This window comes from Salvelinus namaycush, chromosome 10 (assembly GCF_016432855.1).
Source record: "Salvelinus namaycush isolate Seneca chromosome 10, SaNama_1.0, whole genome shotgun sequence".
Lineage (NCBI taxonomy): Eukaryota > Metazoa > Chordata > Actinopteri > Salmoniformes > Salmonidae > Salvelinus > Salvelinus namaycush.
The window spans coordinates 44,788,384-44,809,026 of NC_052316.1; the positions used below are offsets into that span (position 1 = coordinate 44,788,384).

The 20,643-nt window shown below is 46.8% G+C and overlaps 1 protein-coding gene across 2 annotated transcripts in view; it reads right to left on the reverse strand.

The window, feature by feature from the left end:
- arhgef18b (rho/rac guanine nucleotide exchange factor (GEF) 18b) overlaps positions 1-20,643 on the reverse strand; it is a 77,497-nt gene that overhangs the window by 6,141 nt on the left and 50,713 nt on the right. For both annotated transcript variants that reach the window (XM_039002958.1, XM_039002957.1), the window contains 2 exons: positions 20,171-20,356; positions 11,424-11,669 (listed from right to left, as the gene is read on the reverse strand). In XM_039002958.1, coding sequence (XP_038858886.1) covers positions 11,424-11,669; positions 20,171-20,356 — 432 coding nt within the window. The remainder of the gene's footprint in view (positions 1-11,423; positions 11,670-20,170; positions 20,357-20,643) is intronic.

Sequence of the window (20,643 nt, forward strand, 5' to 3'; positions counted from 1 at the left end):
TTTTGCTTTGTCATTATGGGGTATTGTGTGTAGATTGATGAGAAAAAAAACTAAATACATTTTAGAATAAGGCTGTAAAGTAATTTTTTGGGGGACAAAGTCAAGGGGTCCGAATACTTCCCGAACGCACTGTGCATACACACAATTAATAACATAAAAGTGGAGGATGAGAAGCCATTTTGAGTCACATGTGCAAGTAGTTTCAACAAGTTCAACTCAGGATATAGATATTTGAGTTGGCACCAAAATGTGCAGGACAATTACATGGCTTTAGATTGAGGTTGCCCTGGAACCGGTGGTAACATAAAGGAGAATACTGTTTTCATGGAACCTGTGGTAACAACATAAAGGAGAATACTGTTGTCATGGAACCTGTGGTAACAACATAAAGGAGAATACTGTTGTCATGGAACCTGTGGTAACAACATAAAAGAGAATACCGTTGTCATGGAACCTGTGGTAACAACATAAAGGAGAATACCGTTGTCATGGAACCTGTGGTAACAACATAATATAATAGTTTGTTGATCTCTGTTCTATGGCTCTGAGCTAACTTGGTTTGCCATGTAAATTGGAACCCTCTTGCTTTGGAATGTTATGTTTGTGCACGGCAGCCATGGTTTGCAGTGTGCAGCAGAGAGAGAGAGAGCAGCTTGTTATGTTTAAATGACTGTTGAGGTATCTTTGAACCCTGCTTCTAAAGGGCCAGCCGGCACCCGGCGCCGGGCGACAGCAGCGTCTTAACAGAGCCGCTGTACCATTAAAGGAAACACAATCTGTTGAAGAGCAATCAGAAACACATGCTGCTCTTTCTGCTGAGCAGGCATTTTGGAACAGGCTTTTACAACACAATCCCAAAGCAACAAAAATAAAACTCTAAAAAACTGTCTGCATTGTCACACTAATAACCACCTTCGAAGAAAGTTGAGTGAAGCCGCAAAGTGTAGGAGGTCGTCGATCTCCAATAAAAGTGTATTAAGTCAATAAACCACAAGTTTATTGTCCTGCTGGCACGCACGCCCGCTGCCATACATCTGAGAACCTGTGCAGTGACAGACAGTCCAGCTCCAGTATGATTGATGAGTGTGGAGAAGGAGATGGGATGCCAGGGAGGGCCTGGGTCCCAGAGGGCTGGTCGGGCCTGGGTCCCAGAGGGCTGGTCGAGCCTGGGTCCCAGAGGGCTGGTCGAGCCTGGGTCCCAGAGGGCTGGTCGAGCCTGGGTCCCAGAGGGCTGGGCTGGGAGGCAGATGTGTCCAGCTGTATTAGGGGACTTCCCCTGCCTGCTAGCAGCCAATGTGACCGCTGGGGCATGACCTGGCATCCCAGGGCAAGGGGCACTGTGTGAGGGGTGGAAGGGATGACGGGAGACATGTGTCGTGTGTCAGTCGGTCATGCGTAGTCAGTGTGAGGCTGAGTGCGTGGGTACGCCAGGCTGAGCGCGTGGGTACGCCAGGCTGAGCGAGTGGGTACGCCAGGCTGAGCGAGTGGGTACGCCAGGCTGAGCGAGTGGATGCATGTCTGTTTGTGAAAGGTAACACTGAACACACTGAACACTGAGGCCTCTTTCTGAGGCTGCAGCCCGCTCAGCTCTGGAGGATAGAAGTGCCCCGAGGTGATAACTCAGTTATGCAGTGGGCTTCTGTGCTGGCTAGTGCTCTCCCCTCTCTCTCAACACTTGCACACCCCCACAGATGTTCCATTGTTTCCTCCCCAAGGTGCCCATGGTAAAGACATGGTAAATACGGGGTTTCCAGGGGTAAAATACAGGGAGCACAAAGACTTGACTGACAGCTCATACACAATTAGGCCTGGCTGGGCTCCAGCAGCTTTATTAATGAGAGGGTGATGGGTTGCCTGCCGAACGGCTAATTATACATAGAGGCTTTTTCTCATCATCAGACTCCTTGGATACTCAACACCAGCACATATTCAGCAGCTGAGACAGGTGGGTTTCCTGTTTCCTGTTTCCGTATACACAATGTGGGTTTCCTGTTTCCGTATACACAAGCAGGGGGGGCTAACTTGTCTGCTCTAAGAAAAGAAAACAGAACAGCTCATAGTACTAGCACCACCACTCTGACCGAAACAAACCTTTATTTAAAAAGACACAAAATGCCTCAGAAATCATCCTCTTCTCAGTCTCAATGTAAGCTACATAATTCAGAGTAGGGTCAGAGCACTGCACACTAACATGGGATTGCTAATACTCAAGACAACAGAATGTGTGCCCTGAGGATAGCAGGTCTGGTGTGAGTGAGTACAGGTTTACAGGCCTGATGTAAGGAACATAACAGTTATTACCTGGAGGAGAGGAACTAACTAAATGCTCTGGCTGACCCCAGGGGCCTTGACCCCCCCCAGGGGCCTTGACCCCCCCCAGGGGCCTTGACCCCCCCGAGGCCTTGACCCCCCCGAGGCCTTGACCCCCCCGAGGCCTTGACCCCCCCCGAGGCCTTGACCCCCCCCGAGGCCTTGACCCCCCCCGAGGCCTTGACCCCCCAGAGGCCTTGACCCCCCAGAGGCCTTGACCCCCCCAGAGGCCTTGACCCCCAGAGGCCTTGACAGAGTTAGCCGTAGAACCACTCAGACTGACAGACCACGACAACACTGTCAGAAAGCCATATTATATCACAGAGGCCGACCAGGAAGTACAGAGGGTTTCAATACCAGCGTCCACCCTTCCAACTGTTTCTCCCACCTCCAATTTCCTCACTGTCAATATACCAATATCCTCAAAATGTCAAAACACCAAAAATATATAGAAGAAGTTGGATCAGGAGACAGACAGCAGAAAGATGTGGAGTTGATGAATGGCTTGAAAATGGAGTGGATATTGTGATTGAAACATTGTCTAAGTCCCTTTACATAGTAAGAAGAGTGGACTCATTGCAAAGGAGGAATGTACTGAAGCACTCTGACCCACCCGAGTGATGCCACAGCAGCGTTTGTATGCCAGCAAGCTCACCACACATCACCTAAGCTACTGTGTTATAGTGGGGAGGTGAGAACGAATGAATCATTCCATTTACAAAACATCATACAGTGACACTGAATGAATAGAATACAGTGAGACGTCAGACACGTGACCAAGCCTGGGCGGGGTCAGGGGTTAAGAAGCACAGTTCTGGCGCCATGCAGCGATCCTTCACCTTGATTACTTTCAGGTGCCCACGTTAGGGTCAAAACACTGCACTAAGGTGCCCACGTTAGGGTCAAAACACTGCACTAAGGTGCCCACGTTAGGGTCAAAACACTGCACTAAGGTGCGTACGTTAGGGTCAAAACACTGCACTAAGGTGCCCACGTTAGGGTCAAAACACTGCACTAAGGTGCGTACGTTAGGGTCAAAACACTGCACTAAGGTGCCCACGTTAGGGTCAAAACACTGCACTAAGGTGCCCACGTTAGGGTCAAAACACTGCACTAAGGTGCCCACGTTAGGGTCAAAACACTGCACTAAGGTGCCCACGTTAGGGTCAAAACACTGCACTAAGGTGCCCACGTTAGGGTCAAAACACTGCACTAAGGTGCCCTCGTTAGGGTCAAAACACTGCACTAAGGTGCCCACGTTAGGGTCAAAACACTGCACTAAGGTGCCCACGTTAGGGTCAAAACACTGCACTAAGGTGCCCACGTTAGGGTCAAAACACTGCACTAAGGTGCCCACGTTAGGGTCAAAACACTGCACTAAGGTGCCCACGTTAGGGTCAAAACACTGCACTAAGGTGCCCTCGTTAGGGTCAAAACACTGCACTAAGGTGCCCACGTTAGGGTCAAAACACTGCACTAAGGTGCCCACGTTAGGGTCAAAACACTGCACTAAGGTGCCCACGTTAGGGTCAAAACACTGCACTAAGGTGCCCACGTTAGGGTCAAAACACTGCACTAAGGTGCCCACGTTAGGGTCAAAACACTGCACTAAGGTGCCCACGTTAGGGTCAAAACACTGCACTAAGGTGCCCACGTTAGGGTCAAAACACTGCACTAAGGTGCCCACGTTAGGGTCAAAACACTGCACTAAGGTGCCCTCGTTAGGGTCAAAACACTGCACTAAGGTGCCCACGTTAGGGTCAAAACACTGCACTAAGGTGCCCACGTTAGGGTCAAAACACTGCACTAAGGTGCCCACGTTAGGGTCAAAACACTGCACTAAGGTGCCCACGTTAGGGTCAAAACACTGCACTAAGGTGCCTACGTTAGGGTCAAAACACTGCACTAAGGTGCCCACGTTAGGGTCAAAACACTGCACTAAGGTGCCCACGTTAGGGTCAAAACACTGCACTAAGGTGCCTACGTTAGGGTCAAAACACTGCACTAAGGTGCCTACGTTAGGGTCAAAACACTGCACTAAGGTGCCTACGTTAGGGTCAAAACACTGCACTAAGGTGCCCACGTTAGGGTCAAAACACTGCACTAAGGTACCCACGTTAGGGTCAAAACACTGCACTAAGGTGCCCACGTTAGGGTCAAAACACTGCACTAAGGTGCCCACGTTAGGGTCAAAACACTGCACTAAGGTGCCCACGTTAGGGTCAAAACACTGCACTAAGGTGCCCACGTTAGGGTCAAAACACTGCACTAAGGTGCCCACGTTAGGGTCAAAACACTGCACTAAGGTGCCCTCGTTAGGGTCAAAACACTGCACTAAGGTGCCCACGTTAGGGTCAAAACACTGCACTAAGGTGCCCACGTTAGGGTCAAAACACTGCACTAAGGTGCCCACGTTAGGGTCAAAACACTGCACTAAGGTGCCCACGTTAGGGTCAAAACACTGCACTAAGGTGCCCACGTTAGGGTCAAAACACTGCACTAAGGTGCCTACGTTAGGGTCAAAACACTGCACTAAGGTGCCCACGTTAGGGTCAAAACACTGCACTAAGGTGCCCACGTTAGGGTCAAAACACTGCACTAAGGTGCCTACGTTAGGGTCAAAACACTGCACTAAGGTGCCTACGTTAGGGTCAAAACACTGCGCTAAGGTGCCCACGTTAGGGTCAAAACACTGCGCTAAGGTGCCCTCGTTAGGGTCAAAACACTGCGCTAAGGTGCCCACGTTAGGGTCAAAACACTGCACTAAGGTGCCCACGTTAGGGTCAAAACACTGCACTAAGGTGCCCACGTTAGGGTCAAAACACTGCACTAAGGTGCCCACGTTAGGGTCAAAACACTGCACTAAGGTGCCCACGTTAGGGTCAAAACACTGCACTAAGGTGCCCTCGTTAGGGTCAAAACACTGCACTAAGGTGCCCACGTTAGGGTCAAAACACTGCACTAAGGTGCCTACGTTAGGGTCAAAACACTGCACTAAGGTGCCCACGTTAGGGTCAAAACACTGCACTAAGGTGCCCACGTTAGGGTCAAAACACTGCACTAAGGTGCCCACGTTAGGGTCAAAACACTGCACTAAGGTGCCTACGTTAGGGTCAAAACACTGCACTAAGGTGCCCACGTTAGGGTCAAAACACTGCACTAAGGTGCCTACGTTAGGGTCAAAACACTGCACTAAGGTGCCTACGTTAGGGTCAAAACACTGCACTAAGGTGCCCACGTTAGGGTCAAAACACTGCACTAAGGTGCCCACGTTAGGGTCAAAACACTGCACTAAGGTGCCCACGTTAGGGTCAAAACACTGCACTAAGGTGCCCACGTTAGGGTCAAAACACTGCACTAAGGTGCCCACGTTAGGGTCAAAACACTGCACTAAGGTGCCCACGTTAGGGTCAAAACACTGCACTAAGGTGCCCACGTTAGGGTCAAAACACTGCACTAAGGTGCCCACGTTAGGGTCAAAACACTGCACTAAGGTGCCCACGTTAGGGTCAAAACACTGCACTAAGGTGCCCACGTTAGGGTCAAAACACTGCACTAAGGTGCCCACGTTAGGGTCAAAACACTGCACTAAGGTGCCCACGTTAGGGTCAAAACACTGCACTAAGGTGCCCACGTTAGGGTCAAAACACTGCACTAAGGTGCCCTCGTTAGGGTCAAAACACTGCACTAAGGTGCCCACGTTAGGGTCAAAACACTGCACTAAGGTGCCCACGTTAGGGTCAAAACACTGCACTAAGGTGCCCACGTTAGGGTCAAAACACTGCACTAAGGTGCCCACGTTAGGGTCAAAACACTGCACTAAGGTGCCCACGTTAGGGTCAAAACACTGCACTAAGGTGCCTACGTTAGGGTCAAAACACTGCACTAAGGTGCCTACGTTAGGGTCAAAACACTGCACTAAGGTGCCTACGTTAGGGTCAAAACACTGCGCTAAGGTGCCCACGTTAGGGTCAAAACACTGCGCTAAGGTGCCCTCGTTAGGGTCAAAACACTGCACTAAGGTGCCCACGTTAGGGTCAAAACACTGCACTAAGGTGCCTACGTTAGGGTCAAAACACTGCACTAAGGTGCCTACGTTAGGGTCAAAACACTGCACTAAGGTGCCTACGTTAGGGTCAAAACACTGCACTAAGGTGCCCACGTTAGGGTCAAAACACTGCACTAAGGTGCCCACGTTAGGGTCAAAACACTGCACTAAGGTGCCTACGTTAGGGTCAAAACACTGCACTAAGGTGCCTACGTTAGGGTCAAAACACTGCACTAAGGTGCCTACGTTAGAGTGCAGAGCAAAGTGTGCAGTGATGCAGACAGACTGGTAACCTTTACAGCAGGGGAGGCTCAGAGGAGGAACGGGACGACCATCTTACTCAGTGAATTTCAGAAGAATTTTCAAGGTAAAAATAAATAAATAATAATCTATTAAAAAAAAGTTGTTGTTTTTTGTTTAAACACTAAATATATTCATGTAAACAAATAACGGATTAAAACCCACTTAAAACCCACTGTTCTACAGTACACCTGCTAATTGAAATGCATTCCAGGTGACTACCTCATGAAGCTGGTTGAGAGAATGCCAAGAGCGTGCCAAGCTGTCATCAAGGCAAAGGGTGGCTACTTTGACGAATCTCAAATACAAAATGTATTTTGATTTGTTTAACAATTATTTGGTTACTACATGATTCCATATGTGTTATTTCTTAGTTTTGATGTCTTCACTATTATTATACAATGTAGAAAATAGTAAAAATGAAGAAAAACACTGGAATGAGTAGGTGTGTTAACTTTTCACTGGTACTGTACATGCGGCCGGGACGGCACTAATGACGACAGTTGCTCAGCAAAACTCCATTCTTTGGTAAGTACCGAACGTATTTTGCCATTACTAAGCTTGAAAAGCTGGTGAATGGCTGCTTTCTGGACTTAAAGGGATACTTTGGGATTTTGGCTAATGAGACCCTTTATCTACTTCCCGAGAATCCGATGAACTCGTGAATATCATTTTTATAATCTCTGGGTTCAGTATGAAGGAAGTTAGAGGTAGTTTAGCGAGCCAATGCGAACTAGTGTAAACACAATACCTGGAAGTCTATAGCTGCTAGCAGATACCCATAATTGCGCTTACGCTAGTTAGCAACTTCCATTAAACTGCACGCAGAGACATAAAATATGGTATCCACGAGTTCATCTGACTCTGGGGAAGTAGATAAAAATCCTGATGTATCCCTTTAAAAGGAGAACGTCTCCTGTAAGCTCAGATTCTAGTTCACCCCTATCCTTACCATAACCCTTACCTAACCTTAACCATTTTACAATTCAACTTCAAATGGGGTAACGTCAGAGTTGGGATGTCCCAAGGATCCCGGATACAGTGATGTCCTGCGATAGTTGGCTCGCCGGGTGCCGGGTCCCGTGTACTGCGACTGCCAGCTCGCCGGGTGCCGTGTATTGTGATAGCTAGCTAGCCGGGTGCTGTGTATTGTGATAGTTAGCTAGCTAGCTGTGTGCTGTGTATTGTGATAGTTAGCTAGCTGGGTGCTGTGTATTGTGATAGTTAGCTAGCTGGGTGCTGTGTATTGTGATAGTTAGCTAGCTGGGTGCTGTGTATTGTAATAGCATCGCCTAAGTGTGATCAGTTGAGATTAGATTTTAGACCTTTGAAGAGCAGACAACAGTTTAAATAAATACACATTTGAGTATCAAAATATGACAACATAGCCTCCCGGGTGGCGCAGCTGTGCCACCAGAGATTCTGGGTTCGAGTCCAGGCTCTGTCGCAGCCGGTCGCAACCGGGAGGCCCATGGGGCGGTGCACAATTGGCCCAGCGTCGTCCGGGTTAGGGAGGGTTTGGCCGGCAGGGATATCCTTGTCTCATCGTGCACTAGCGACTCCTGCCGAGCGCAGTGCACGCTGACCAGGTCGCCAGGTGTGTAGAGCACGAGAGGTTTTGACTAAACGAAAACTAACTGTACTCCCGTCTCCTGCCTGGTCATTTCTCCACAACACAAATATTACAAGGTGCACGGTGTTTCCTCCGACACATTGGTGCGGCTGGCTTCCGGGTTGGATGTGCATTGTGTCAAGAAGCAGTGCGGATTGGTTGGGTTGTGTTTCGGAGGACGCATGGCTCTCGACCTTCGCCTCTCCCGAGTAAGTACTGGAGTTGCAGCGATGAGACAAGACTAACTACTACCAATTGGATCCCACGAAATTGGGGAGAAAAAAGGGGTAAAAAAAATATAATAATAATAATAAATAAATAAATAAACAAACATTATGACAATATAGCCTAAATAAGTCTTCTTAATGAGGGCTAAAGGTTAGCTGAAGAGCAGTAATGACAGATCTTGATTAAATGTCCTGTGATGTTATCAGCTTGGCTCAGAGGCCAGCCCAGAGCAGTGTGTGTGTGTCACTGATTTTCAAATGAAAAGGCTGCTGTGTTTAATGTCATCTGCCTGGGAGGAAACAGCCAGGCCAAAACAAGTTCTTACTCAGAGCTGGAAAAACATCAGTTACACACACAGTACATACACACAACCAGTAGGTCACATGGGGGAGAGGCGTAGCTTTATTTGTTTATTGAAAACAGGTTTGCTGTTCACTTGCGCTATATAAGATGGAAGGGAGTTCCATGCACTCATGGCTCTGTATAATACGGTACGTTCCCTTGAATTTGTTCTGGACCTGGAGACTGTGAAAAGACCCCTGGTGGCATGTCTTGTGGTAAGTGTGTGTGTCGGTGCTGTGTGTAAATTGACTACGCAAACAATTTTGAATTTTCAACATGAATGTTTCTTATAAAAAGAAGAAGTGCAGTCAGTCAGTCTCTCCTCAGCTCTTAACCAGGAGAGACTGGCATGGGTAGTATTTATATCAGCCCTCTGATTACAATGAAGAACAAGACGTGCCGCTCTGTTCTGGGCCAGCTGCAGCTTAACTCGGTCTTTCTTTGCAGCACTTGACCACATGGCTGGACAATAATCAAGATTCGGTTAAACTAGAGCCTGCAAGACCTGCTTTGTGGAGTGTGGTGTCAGTAGAGCATCTCTTTATTACGGACAGACCGCTTCCCATCGTAACAACCATTGAATCTATATGTTTTGACCATGACAGTTTACAATCTAAGGTAACGGCAAGTGATTTAGTCTCCTCCACTTGTTCAACAGCCACACCATTCATTACCAGATTCAGCTGAGGTCTAGAACTTATGGAATGATTTGTACCAAATAAAATGCTCTCATCACTTCACTCACTAAAAACAAATTGTGTCACTCTCTGAAGTCACTTAGTCACTCTCTGCATTACGCCACCACAGAGAGACCTGTTTCCAGCCACGGACATTGCCAAAGATCCTCATCGTTAGGGACTCAAGGGAGATTCCCTCCACTTCCTGTGGAGTTGGCCAGGCCTTGATCTGACTAGTAGCCAGCCAGAGATGCCATGTCATACCTGAACAATGTAGTGGTTGTGGTAGTCAACTCCTCACTTGAATTGACTGGGTTAGCCATCTGAAGTCAAACCAAATAATACCCACAAAGCAGCTCTGGCTATCAGGGGCATCCGTCTGTCTGCAGAATGTTCCGGGTGAAACACAGTCCCGCCTGCCGGCGTGAAAGACCAGATACATTTAATGATATGTGGCTGTAATGTACAAGGGAATTCATGTCAGCTGCATGCTAGTACTGTTCTGTGCTCAATGACATGCTAGATGTTCCCATAGACTTCCACTAGTTGAGCTAACGAAACTCCATTTAAAATAAACACACACAATACAAGTTTTTGCTGTTGTTGAAGAGTAAAAGAGATGGAAAGAGAGAAGGAAAGAGACTATTTCCCTGTGTGGGTGGCTTCCTGGTTGACTAGCTAGAACTGTATTCAGATATGTGTGTGTGTGTTTCCCCCATTACTGTGCTACTGCTGTGGTTATCACACTGCCCATCAGTAAACAGTCTAAGGGAAGTGGCAGGTGTGTGTGTGTGCGCAAGTGTGTGGGCTGTTATAGGAATCCAGACAGACAAGGGGGAAGGAGGGATGGACGGAGGGGAGGGAACAAAGGAGGGAGGGAAAAAAGGAGGGAGGGGAGGGAAAAAAGGAGGGAGGGGAGGGAACAAAGGAGGGGGGGGGGGGGAACAAAGGAGGGGGGGGGAACAAAGGAGGGGGGGGGGGGAACAAAGGAGGGGGGGGGGGAACAAAGGAGGGGGGGAGGGAGTATCTTCAGTATTTGTGTGCCTCTGTTCTCCTGTTGGCATAGGGACAGAGCAAAGGGAACACTGAAACACAGCAGAGGTGTTTGCTATGCTGGATGGGGAAGGATATGAGGGAGAAACAGAACATGAGAGGCCTGTAGTGGACAAAAGGCAGTGTTAGCACAGGCAGCGCCATTAAGGGCTTCCACCATTTTAATGTTGTCAACTGGGTGGGGCGTCCAACTTCATTGGCTGATCCCTCCTGGTGACCCTGTTGGAGTCATGTCCAACTAGGTCATCAGGAGGGATCAGCAAATCCTAAAGAAGAAAATTAACTACTTCAAAATTGAGATTGCATCAATGGAGCTGGCCATGCTGTCACAGACGATACAAAGATGAGTCCTCCATGGGGGGAAGAGATCAGTGTGGGTTTCCAAAATGGTGGATCAGGGCCTTCTTGGTCGTCACTAGTTACCACAGCCACAAAGTCATAAACACTGCCTATTTCCACAGTTTATCTTCTTAAAATGTGATTTTAAAACTAACCTTAAGCCTAGCCACAATGCTAACCTTAAATTCAGACCAAAAATATCAGAAGAAAATCATGTTTAGGATATAGCTCATTTTTACTTTGAGTTTGTTCCATCGAGTGGAATCCCTCATTCTTGGATCTTGGCTTGATACTGTGACATGGCTTGGTGAAATGGGTTGGTAGGTCACCAGATAACTTCAAAGCTTTAGTTGTTAACCACCAATGAGGTGTGGGGTTGGGGCAAGTCGTGTTTTAGCCATATGCGACTTCTGCTGGTACGGATAGCAGAGCGATACCAAATGGACATAGGGTGTAAGTGTAATGTGTGTGTGTGTGTGTGTGTGTGTGTGTGTGTGTGAGACATCATCCCCACCTCAATGGTCTTCCTCTTTATCTTCCTCTGCTGCTCCAGGCGTTCCTTCTCCTTCTCCACTGTGCGGGTCGACTCCCTCAGTCTCTCCAGATCCTGTTGGTACGTCTCTCTCTGTCTCTCCAGGTCCTCCCTCTCTTCCGCCAGCTTCTCCTCCAGCCTCCTGCAGTCCTCCTCTCTCTGCCTCAGCATCCCCTCCATGGCCTCGGCCTGCAGCCGGTGGCGCTCCCGCTCCCTCTCCCAGCGAGCCTGGGGACAAACACAAGGTTCACGTCTACTTCATGCAGACTTGTATAATGCAGTTTCAGGATTTTTCAGGTTCAGGATTTTCTGGAACCCGAAAGTTCAGTGGCTAAATATTTCTTTGTATGTGTTATATATATATATATATTTTTTAAAGGCATCAAATAGTTGTTTACTAAAACTCCCCAAATCATCCAATGATGATATTCTAATACATGTGAAGCAATAGCGGTCAACTATTTCAGCATCGTTTCGTGCTGCTTTGAGACAAGCGGGGGGGGGGGGGGGGCTCGTCTTAATGAATCAATACATTTTCTTTTCACTAAAATCTCCGTTTGGATATTGGTTAGGCTACAATACAATTAGGTTGTGGAAATGCTAAGTTGATGTGAGTGCTGCTCATAATCACCTTGTCTAGTTGGCTCAATTATCAGCACGGATCAGAACATTTTGCCAGAATGTTTTGTAGTTTAACAAGTGGATTATTTTTACTCTTGACTTGTAACTGCTTAGTAACCTAGGCCTACTCTTGACCAAAAGTCTGAAACTAGTCTTAAATCAATCAATGTGACTTTGATTAACTGAATCTCTGTCTGTATATTTGGTTAATTCTCTGGCTGGGCAAATAAGTGGAGGTGGTAAAGGGGGGGGGGGGGCTGTATATTATATTATATTATTATATTATATGGTTAATTCTCTGGCTGGGCAAATCAGTGGAGGTGGTAAAGGGAGGGGCTGTATATTATGTTATATATTATATGGTTAATTCTCTGGCTGGGCAAATCAGTGGAGGTGGTAAAGGGGGGGGGGCTGTATATTATGTTATATTATATTATTATATGGTTAATTCTCTGGCTGGGCAAATAAGTGGAGGTGGTAAAGGGGGGGGGGGGGCTGTATATTATGTTATATTATTATATTATATGGTTAATTCTCGGGGAGGGGGGGGGGCTGTGGGTTAACTGCCTTGTAACCTTTCGGTTACTGGCCCACCGCTCTAACCACTAGGCTACCTGCCCAACGCTCTAACCACTAGGCTACCTGTCCAATGCTCTAACTACTAAGCTACCTGCTGTATAGCTCATCTACTCATCTATCACTGAACATTAGCATTTAGCTTGCGATAATGAAGCCTAATTCAAGTGTAGGTCTATTTTACTTGATCTCGTAAAGGCAACTCTTATATCCTGGGGAGGTTGTGAAATATGAACCCGAGACTCACATATCATGATGGATATACTTTTCATTTAAGACCCTACGTCCGCTCCCTAACAAAGCAGAGTGAAGGGAGGAAAGAGATGAAACGGAAATCAAGAGCTTGGCCTTGGGCTCAGTTTCAAAATATCATTATTTTATTGTTAAATGACAGCGGTTCCACAAGTTGCCATGACGCAAGTTGTGTGGGGGATTTTTAAAAATTTCTATTTGATTCTGTTATATTCTCAGCCTACTATAAAATATGTGCGTGACTGATCAGGGCAGCCTAAGAGTTTCTTGTCAGTTGAATGAACTATTGATTTCATTCGCATGGCTCAGACATGTGGCCAATCGGCTGCACACACCAGTAACATCAACTCAAAATATGACTGTTTTTCTCTCCTTTCTTTCTTAAAGTGTATATTGAATGGATTTATGAAAATAGACATCCACCCTCATAAATGTATGCAGTTCTGTCCTTGAGCTGTTCTTGTCTATTGATGTTCTGTATTATGTCATGTTTTATGTTCTGTGTGGACCCCAGGAAGTCCCGATGCTGCTTTTTGCAACAGCTAATGAGGATCATGTACACACTACCTCAATTGGCCCGACCAACCAGTGCTCTCGCACATTGGCTAACCGGGCTGTCTGCATTGTGTCCCGCCACCCACCAACCCCTCTTTACGCTACTGCTACTCTCTGTTCATCATATATGCACAGTCACTTTAACCATATCTACATGTACATACTACCTCAAATCAGCCTGACTAACCGGTGTCTGTATATAGCCTCTCTACTGTATATAGCCTCTCTACTGTTTATAGCCTCTCTACTGTTTATAGCCTCTCTACTGTTTATAGCCTCTCTCCTGTATATAGCCTCTCTCCTGTATATAGCCTCTCTCCTGTATATAGCCTCTCTCCTGTATACAGCCTCTCTCCTGTATACAGCCTCTCTCCTGTATACAGCCTCTCTCCTGTATACAGCCTCTCTCCTGTATACAGCCTCTCTCCTGTATACAGCCTCTCTCCTGTATACAGCCTCTCTCCTGTATACAGCCTCTCTCCTGTATACAGCCTCTCTCCTGTATACAGCCTCTCTCCTGTATACAGCCTCTCTCCTGTATACAGCCTCTCTCCTGTATATAGCCTCTCTCCTGTATATAGCCTCTCTCCTGTATATAGCCTCTCTCCTGTATATAGCCTCTCTCCTGTATATAGCCTCTCTCCTGTATATAGCCTCTCTCCTGTATATAGCCTCTCTCCTGTATATAGCCTCTCTCCTGTATATAGCCTCTCTCCTGTATATAGCCTCTCTCCTGTATATAGCCTCTCTCCTGTATATAGCCTCTCTCCTGTATATAGCCTCTCTCCTGTATATAGCCTCTCTCCTGTATATAGCCTCTCTCCTGTATATAGCCTCTCTCCTGTATATAGCCTCTCTCCTGTATATAGCCTCTCTCCTGTATATAGCCTCTCTCCTGTATATAGCCTCTCTACTGTATATAGCCTCTCTACTGTATATAGCCTCTCTACTGTATATAGCCTCTCTTGTATATAGCCCCGCTACTTTTATTCACTGTCTTTTTACTGTTGTTTTATTTCTTTACTTACCTATTGTTCACCTAATACCTTTTTTTGCACTATTGGTTAGAGCCTGTAAGTACGCATTTCACTGCAAGGTCTACTACACCTGTTGTATTCGGCGCACGTGACAAATAAAACTTAGATTTGATCCAAATAAAATAGCAAAAACACCAAATCCACGGTGACTCCTACTCCCCGGCACAGGAGATATAATCAATGGGATTATGAATTGGGTTCTAAAAAAAAAAACATTGCCAGATCTTTTCTTTTCTTTTTTTTTTTAACACAAAATACAGTAAAGTCTGTCTGTAAAGGGTATGACATTCCCCCTCTGTGTGGATCTATGTGCAATACGTGCTGCTCTGTTCTGGACCAACTGCAACTTGAATATGTCTTCTTTGCCCACAACCGACCTCCGTATTCGGCTGCTGCTCGTGCTCCCCTGCCCGCTTCCTCCCCCTACTTGATCGGCGATGAATGTTGTACACAAAATACATGGTAGACATGCTCAAACTATTATAGATGGTGCCTACCAAAACACGCCATTATTATTGCTCTCTATTGACAGGGGAATTATCAACCTGTGTTTGGTTAAAACAGAGATTTTTTTGCCCCAAATGCTAAATTCAAGTGGGGAGTTACATGCAGCTATCTAGACAGCATATCAAACACGAGCAAGACACAGACAGCCAGTCTAATTACAGATGTAATCATTGTAAACGTTGACTATAGCAGGAGGCAGACAGCCAGTCTAATTACAGATGTAGTCATCATTGTAAACGTTGACTACAGCAGGAGGCAGACAGCCAGTCTAATTACAGATGTAATCATCATTGTAAACGTTGACTACAGCAGGAGGCAGACAGCCAGTCTAATTACAGATGTAATCATCATTGTAAACGTTGACTATAGCAGGAGGCAGACAGCCAGTCTAATTACAGATGTAATCATCATTGTAAACATTGACTATAGCAGGAAGCAGACAGCCAGTCTAATTACAGATGTAATCATCATTGTAAACGTTGACTACAGCAGGAGGCAGACAGCCAGTCTAATTACAGATGTAATCATCATTGTAAACGTTGACTATAGCAGGAGGCAGACAGCCAGTCTAATTACAGATGTAATCATCATTGTAAACGTTGACTATAGCAGGAGGCAGACAGCCAGTCTAATTACAGATGTAATCATCATTGTAAACGTTGACTATAGCAGGAGGCAGACAGCCAGTCTAATTACAGATGTAATCATCATTGTAAACGTTGACTATAGCAGGAGGCAGACAGCCAGTCTAATTACAGATGTAATCATCATTGTAAACGTTGACTACAGCAGGAGGCAGACAGCCAGTCTAATTACAGATGTAATCATCATTGTAAACGTTGACTATAGTAGGAGGCAGACAGCCAGTCTAATTACAGATGTAGTCATCATTGTAAACGTTGACTATAGCAGGAGGCAGACAGCCAGTCTAATTACAGATGTAATCATCATTGTAAACGTTGACTATAGCAGGAGGCAGACAGCCAGTCTAATTACAGATGTAATCATTGTAAACGTTGACTACAGCAGGAGGCAGACAGCCAGTCTAATTACAGATGTAGTCATCATTGTAAACGTTGACTACAGCAGGAGGCAGACAGCCAGTCTAATTACAGATGTAATCATCATTGTAAACGTTGACTACAGCAGGAGGCAGACAGCCAGTCTAATTACAGATGTAGTCATCATTGTAAACGTTGACTATAGCAGGAGGCAGACAGCCAGTCTAATTACAGATGTAATCATCATTGTAAACGTTGACTATAGCAGGAGGCAGACAGCCAGTCTAATTACAGATGTAATCATCATTGTAAACGTTGACTACAGCAGGAGGCAGACAGCCAGTCTAATTACAGATGTAGTCATCATTGTAACTGTTGACTACAGCAGGAGGCAGACAGCCAGTCTAATTACAGATGTAATCACCATTGTAAACGTTGACTATAGCAGGAGGCAGACAGCCAGTCTAATTACAGATGTAATCATTGTAAACGTTGACTACAGCAGGAGGCAGACAGCCAGTCTAATTATTGAGATGTAATCACCATTGTAAACATTGACTACAGCAGGAGGCAGACAGCCAGTCTAATTACAGATGTAATCATCATTGTAAACGTTGACTATAGCAGGAGGCAGACAGCCAGTCTAATTACAGATGTAATCATTGTAAACGTTGACTACAGCAGGAGGCAGACAGCCAGTCTAATTATTGAGATGTAATCACCATTGTAAACATTGACTACAGCAGGAGGCAGACAGCCAGTCTAATTACAGATGTAATCATCATTGTAAACGTTGACTATAGCAGGAGGCAGACAGCCAGTCTAATTACAGATGTAGTCATCATTGTAAACGTTGACTATAGCAGGAGGCAGACAGCCAGTCTAATTACAGATGTAATCATTGTAAACGTTGACTATAGCAGGAGGCAGACAGCCAGTCTAACTACAGATGTAATCATCATTGTAAACGTTGACTACAGCAGGAGGCAGACAGCCAGTCTAATTACAGATGTAATCATTGTAAACGTTGACTACAGCAGGAGGCAGACAGCCAGTCTAATTACAGATGTAATCATTGTAAACGTTGACTACAGCAGGAGGCAGACAGCCAGTCTAATTACAGATGTAGTCATCATTGTAAACGTTGACTACAGCAGGAGGCAGACAGCCAGTCTAATTACAGATGTAGTCATCATTGTAAACGTTGACTATAGCAGGAGGCAGACAGCCAGTCTAATTACAGATGTAATCATCATTGTAAACGTTGACTACAGCAGGAGGCAGACAGCCAGTCTAATTACAGATGTAATCATCATTGTAAACGTTGACTATAGCAGGAGGCAGACAGCCAGTCTAATTACAGATGTAATCACCATTGTAAACGTTGACTATAGCAGGAGGCAGACAGCCAGTCTAATTACAGATGTAATCATCATTGTAAACGTTGACTACAGCAGGAGGCAGACAGCCAGTCTAATTACAGATGTAATCATCATTGTAAACGTTGACTATAGCAGGAGGCAGACAGCCAGTCTAATTACAGATGTAATCATCATTGTAAACGTTGACTATAGCAGGAGGCAGACAGCCAGTCTAATTACAGATGTAATCATCATTGTAAACGTTGACTACAGCAGGAGGCAGACAGCCAGTCTAATTACAGATGTAATCATCATTGTAAACGTTGACTACAGCAGGAGGCAGACAGCCAGTCTAATTACAGATGTAATCATCATTGTAAACGTTGACTATAGCAGGAGGCAGACAGCCAGTCTAATTACAGATGTAGTCATCATTGTAAACGTTGACTATAGCAGGAGGCAGACAGCCAGTCTAATTACAGATGTAATCATCATTGTAAACGTTGACTACAGCAGGAGGCAGACAGCCAGTCTAATTACAGATGTAATCATCATTGTAAACGTTGACTATAGCAGGAGGCAGACAGCCAGTCTAATTACAGATGTAATCACCATTGTAAACGTTGACTATAGCAGGAGGCAGACAGCCAGTCTAATTACAGATGTAGTCATCATTGTAAACGTTGACTATAGCAGGAGGCAGACAGCCAGTCTAATTACAGATGTAGTCATCATTGTAAACGTTGACTACAGCAAGACACAGACAGCCAGTCTAATTACAGATGTAATCATTGTAAACGTTGACTATAGCAGGAGGCAGACAGCCAGTCTAATTACAGATGTAGTCATCATTGTAAACGTTGACTACAGCAGGAGGCAGACAGCCAGTCTAATTACAGATGTAGTCATCATTGTAAACGTTGACTACAGCAAGACACAGACAGCCAGTCTAATTACAGATGTAATCATTGTAAACGTTGACTATAGCAGGAGGCAGACAGCCAGTCTAATTACAGATGTAATCATCATTGTAAACGTTGACTACAGCAGGAGGCAGACAGCCAGTCTAATTACAGATGTAGTCATCATTGTAAACATTGGCTATAGGGAGGGGGGGGAGTAAAGAGAGAAACGTGAAGGGAGGGGGGGAGTAAAGAGAGAAACGTGAAGGGAGGGGGGGGGGGGGGGGGTAAAGAGAGAAACGTGAAGGGAGGGGGGGGGGAGTAAAGAGAGAAACGTGAAGGGAGGGGGGGAGGGAGTAAAGAGAGAAACGTGAAGGGAGGGGGGGAGGGAGTAAAGAGAGAAACGTGAAGGGAGGGGGGGGAGGAGTAACGAGAGAAACGTGAAGGGAGGGGGGGGAGTAAAGAGAGAAACGTGAAGGGAGGGGGGGGAGTAACGAGAGAAACGTGAAGGGAGGGGGGGGAGTAAAGAGAGAAACGTGAAGGGAGGGGGGGGAGTAAAGAGAGAAACGTGAAGGGGGGGGGAGTAAAGAGAGAAACGTGAAGGGGGGGGGAGTAAAGAGAGAAACGTGAAGGGGGGGGGAGTAAAGAGAGAAACGTGAAGGGGGGGGGTAAAGAGAGAAACGTGAAAGGAGGGGGGGGAGTAAAGGGAGAAACGTGAAAGGAGGGGGGGGAGTAAAGGGAGAAACGTGAAGGGAGGGGGGGAGTAAAGAGAGAAACGTGAAGGGAGGGGGGGGAGTAAAGAGAGAAACGTGAAGGGAGGGGGGGAGTAAAGAGAGAAACGTGAAGGGAGGGGGGGAGTAAAGAGAGAAACGTGAAGGGAGGGGGGGAGTAAAGAGAGAAACGTGAAGGGAGGGGGGGAGTAAAGAGAGAAACGTGAAGGGAGGGGGGGAGTAAAGAGAGAAACGTGAAGGGAGGGGGGGAGTAAAGAGAGAAACGTGAAGGGAGGGGGGAGTAAAGAGAGAAACGTGAAGGGAGGGGGGGGAGTAAAGAGAGAAACGTGAAGGGAGGGGGGGGAGTAAAGAGAGAAACGTGAAGGGGGGGAGTAAAGAGAGAAACGTGAAGGGAGGGGGGGGAGTAAAGAGAGAAACGTGAAGGGGGGGGGGAGTAAAGAGAGAAACGTGAAGGGAGGGGGGGGAGTAAAGAGAGAAACGTGAAGGGAGGGGGGGGAGTAAAGAGAGAAATGTGAAGGGAGGGGGGGGGAGTAAAGAGAGAAACGTGAAGGGGGGGGGGGAGTAAAGAGAGAAACGTTAAGGGAGGGGGGGAGTAAAGAGAGAAACGTTAAGGGAGGGGGGGAGTAAAGAGAGAAACGTGAAGGGAGGGGGGGAGTAAAGAGAGAAACGTGAAGGGAGGGGGGGAGTAAAGAGAGAAACGTGAAGGGAGGGGGGGAGTAAAGAGAGAAACGTGAAGGGAGGGGGGGGGGTAAAGAGAGAAACGTGAAGGGAGGGGGGGGGAGTAAAGAGAGAAACGTGAAGGGAGGGGGGGAGGGAGTAAAGAGAGAAACGTGAAGGGAGGGGGGGGGAGTAAAGAGAGAAACGTGAAGGGAGGGGGGGGGAGTAAAGAGAGAAACGTGAAGGGAGGGGGGGTGAGCAGCAGCTACATAGAAAACATTTTGTGTGTAAAATAACATGTGCAGAACTTGCTCTGGATCCTTAGCATTGAGAAAGAGGTTTAGTGGGGGGGGGGGGGGGGGGCACGGCCTTTTGTTTGTGCAGAAATAATCATGATGCTCATACTAACGTGGTGCCTTTCTCCTAGCACTGTGACATTTAATCACCTGCACGCAGAGCTGGAACCAAGACAACCCGGAAGGCTACTAAAAATCAAATGAAGGACGCTGCCATTTCCACTGAGTCCCACCTGCTCCTGACGGTGCTGTGACTGCAGCTTGTGGAAGCTGGCCAGCTCCTCCCTCTGCAGGGCCAACGTCCTCTGTTTCTCCTGCTCCAGGAGAACGTTGTCGCGATGACGCCCAGGGAAGGAGGCGCGCTCAGTGAGGGAGGCACGTTGCAGCTCGATGCGGCTGTCCTGCTTGGCGATGATGGCCTGAAGGGAGGGGAGACAGGAGGGGAGCACGGGGACGAAGGGAGGGGAGCACGGGGACGAAAGGAGGGGAGATGTGGGTCAACTTCTTGAAAGCATAAGGCTTGTGGTCACAGACCATAACCAAACAAAACACGAGTCTAGCAGTCTCCATGTGATGTCATTTTAACATTTGTGTTCACATGCAAACAGACTGGGTTTTGGGGTCTGGCCCTGGTAAGAAGACTGCAGTCCTGTTGACTGTTTATGGCCCAGTCACACAGACAGAACTGGACAGAACAGGACTGGAC